The 1,891-nt window shown below is 43.1% G+C and overlaps 1 protein-coding gene across 1 annotated transcript; it reads right to left on the bottom strand.

The window, feature by feature from the left end:
* Nucleotides 1–277: 277 nt before the first annotated feature.
* Nucleotides 278–1,559, bottom strand: LOC129025739 (endogenous retrovirus group K member 5 Env polyprotein-like). The gene is given in 2 exon segments (XM_054473365.1): nucleotides 278–326; nucleotides 328–1,559. Coding segments are annotated over 2 exon segments (1,281 nt in total).
* Nucleotides 1,560–1,891: the final 332 nt, after the last annotated feature.

The following is a 1,891-nucleotide window of genomic DNA, read 5'->3' as shown; positions in this document are numbered from 1 at the left end:
GCTTAGGACTCCTTTTATACATCCCATGATCAGTCCATGGACACAGGGTTCCACACACCCTCTCTTGCTCTCACTAGTAGAATATGATGTTGCCAATTAAAACTTAAATCAACGGAAATACACAGTCTACAATTATCTCAGGTTATAGTTTGGGAATCTGGATTAATAACTATTTTTCCTACAACTAGCATATAAGGGGACTTTACATGACTTTCCAAAGGAATTGTTAGACTGGAATTTAGGTCGATAGTATAAGATGGCCTACAGTCACTTGCTGTTATAGTTTGATTTCCAGACCAAATTCTAAAGCAGTGAGAGGCCACAGTAAGTTCTGAGTGTTCAGGACCAATAACAGGACTAACTAATTTTGAATGAGGTGATGAGATTCCCTTTTCACCCCATTCCCAAGGGTAGAGAGACTCTAACCTTTTGTTCTTATTTTTATCTAAACCTTCTGTTAAGTCACTGTTGAAAGCCGGACTCACTTGTGCACTGGGACACGATTGAGTTTGCCCTGTGCAATTGTGGTAGAATTGACCTCAAGGTGCCCAATCTATAATAGTTCCGAATTCATTGTTTTGTAGTATTACCACACTAACAGCCACACATTCTACCCAAACTAAAACTTCCTTGCCTTCTGATCCTTTGGGAATTTCCTTGGGGCAAGTCTTACCCTTAGGCCTAGCTTTTAATGACCTTTGATAAGAAGGGTCCTGCAAATAATTTACCTGTGGCCTGAGTGACATTCCACTTACCATGTGATAAGTAAATCTACTGGTGGCACTGACAGTAGGTACTTCTACCAACCAATTTTGGGTTGCAGGCATTAAGCATCCTGGTGCACTCCCTAGGCAAATAGGAGGATAACGATACCCAACAGAAATATTCATCATCATTCCTTCTTCCTCTGGTTGGGCAGGGCAATGATCATCTGTTTTCCATGCACTATTATTAACATATACTTCAATAGGATTATCCACCCATGGAACTACCCGAATTAAGGGTGGGAAAGGCACATAGTCCCAGTAAGTATAATTAATTGCACCTGCTCCTGCAGACATAGGGAGACTTACCAGTGTTGATACAATCGTCAAAGCTGCAAGCAGCATATTCTCTGTAGTTCGTGTCACCTTTGTGTTATCTAGGCTTTTGTCAGCTAACTGTGTCAGCTTCTTTAACTGTGCCCAAGTCGGCAGCTTCGCTTTCTTGGTGGATGGCAACTTCTCTTCTGATATCCCCATTTTGTTTCTCATGTAAGGGAAGTTTGTTCCATATAGTTTAACTCCTTCCTTCATGTCCTTTAACATTTTTGTGATGAAAGTTTCATATCTAGCAATAGCCACCACAGGTGCTCCTGCTGAAGCCCCTTCCCCAGCCGGTACTGGTTGTAAAATTACCCAGAACTGCCATGCTTCAAGATCTCCCTGTTTTATAGCTTCATCAGTGACCACTTGCTGTGTGCTACTTTGTCCCCTAAGTGGTGCTCCTGGATTAAGTCTCATAGTGGGTGGTTGAGGATACAGCGCCATGCCCTGTGGTGCTGACGGATTACACACCATCGCTGTGGGTTTCTGGTATGATGCCATGCTATTGGGCATGGGACACACCACTTGAGCACTGTGGCCAACCTCTGGAGGCAGCTGATACTGAGGGTCAGCTGGAGGCCACTCTTGATAAGCTACCACCGGTTTGTTTGTTTGTTTTTTTCTACTGGCTGATATTGTGGCTATTGTATCTGGATTGGCATTGCCAAGATAGAGACTCCATCCTTTTCTATTTGATATTCTCTCAGGGCTTGTACTTGTTTAACATGCATTTGAGAATGTAATGTTACAGGTATTGGAACAGTGGGAGGAGAAGTTGGCCATCCTGGCTTAGGCTCTGATGACCC

The sequence above is a fragment of the Pongo pygmaeus genome, chromosome Y (assembly GCF_028885625.2).
Source record: "Pongo pygmaeus isolate AG05252 chromosome Y, NHGRI_mPonPyg2-v2.0_pri, whole genome shotgun sequence".
NCBI classification, from domain to species: domain Eukaryota; kingdom Metazoa; phylum Chordata; class Mammalia; order Primates; family Hominidae; genus Pongo; species Pongo pygmaeus.
Note: the sequence above shows the minus strand (reverse complement) of the source record. Positions and strands in the feature narration are given on the sequence as shown.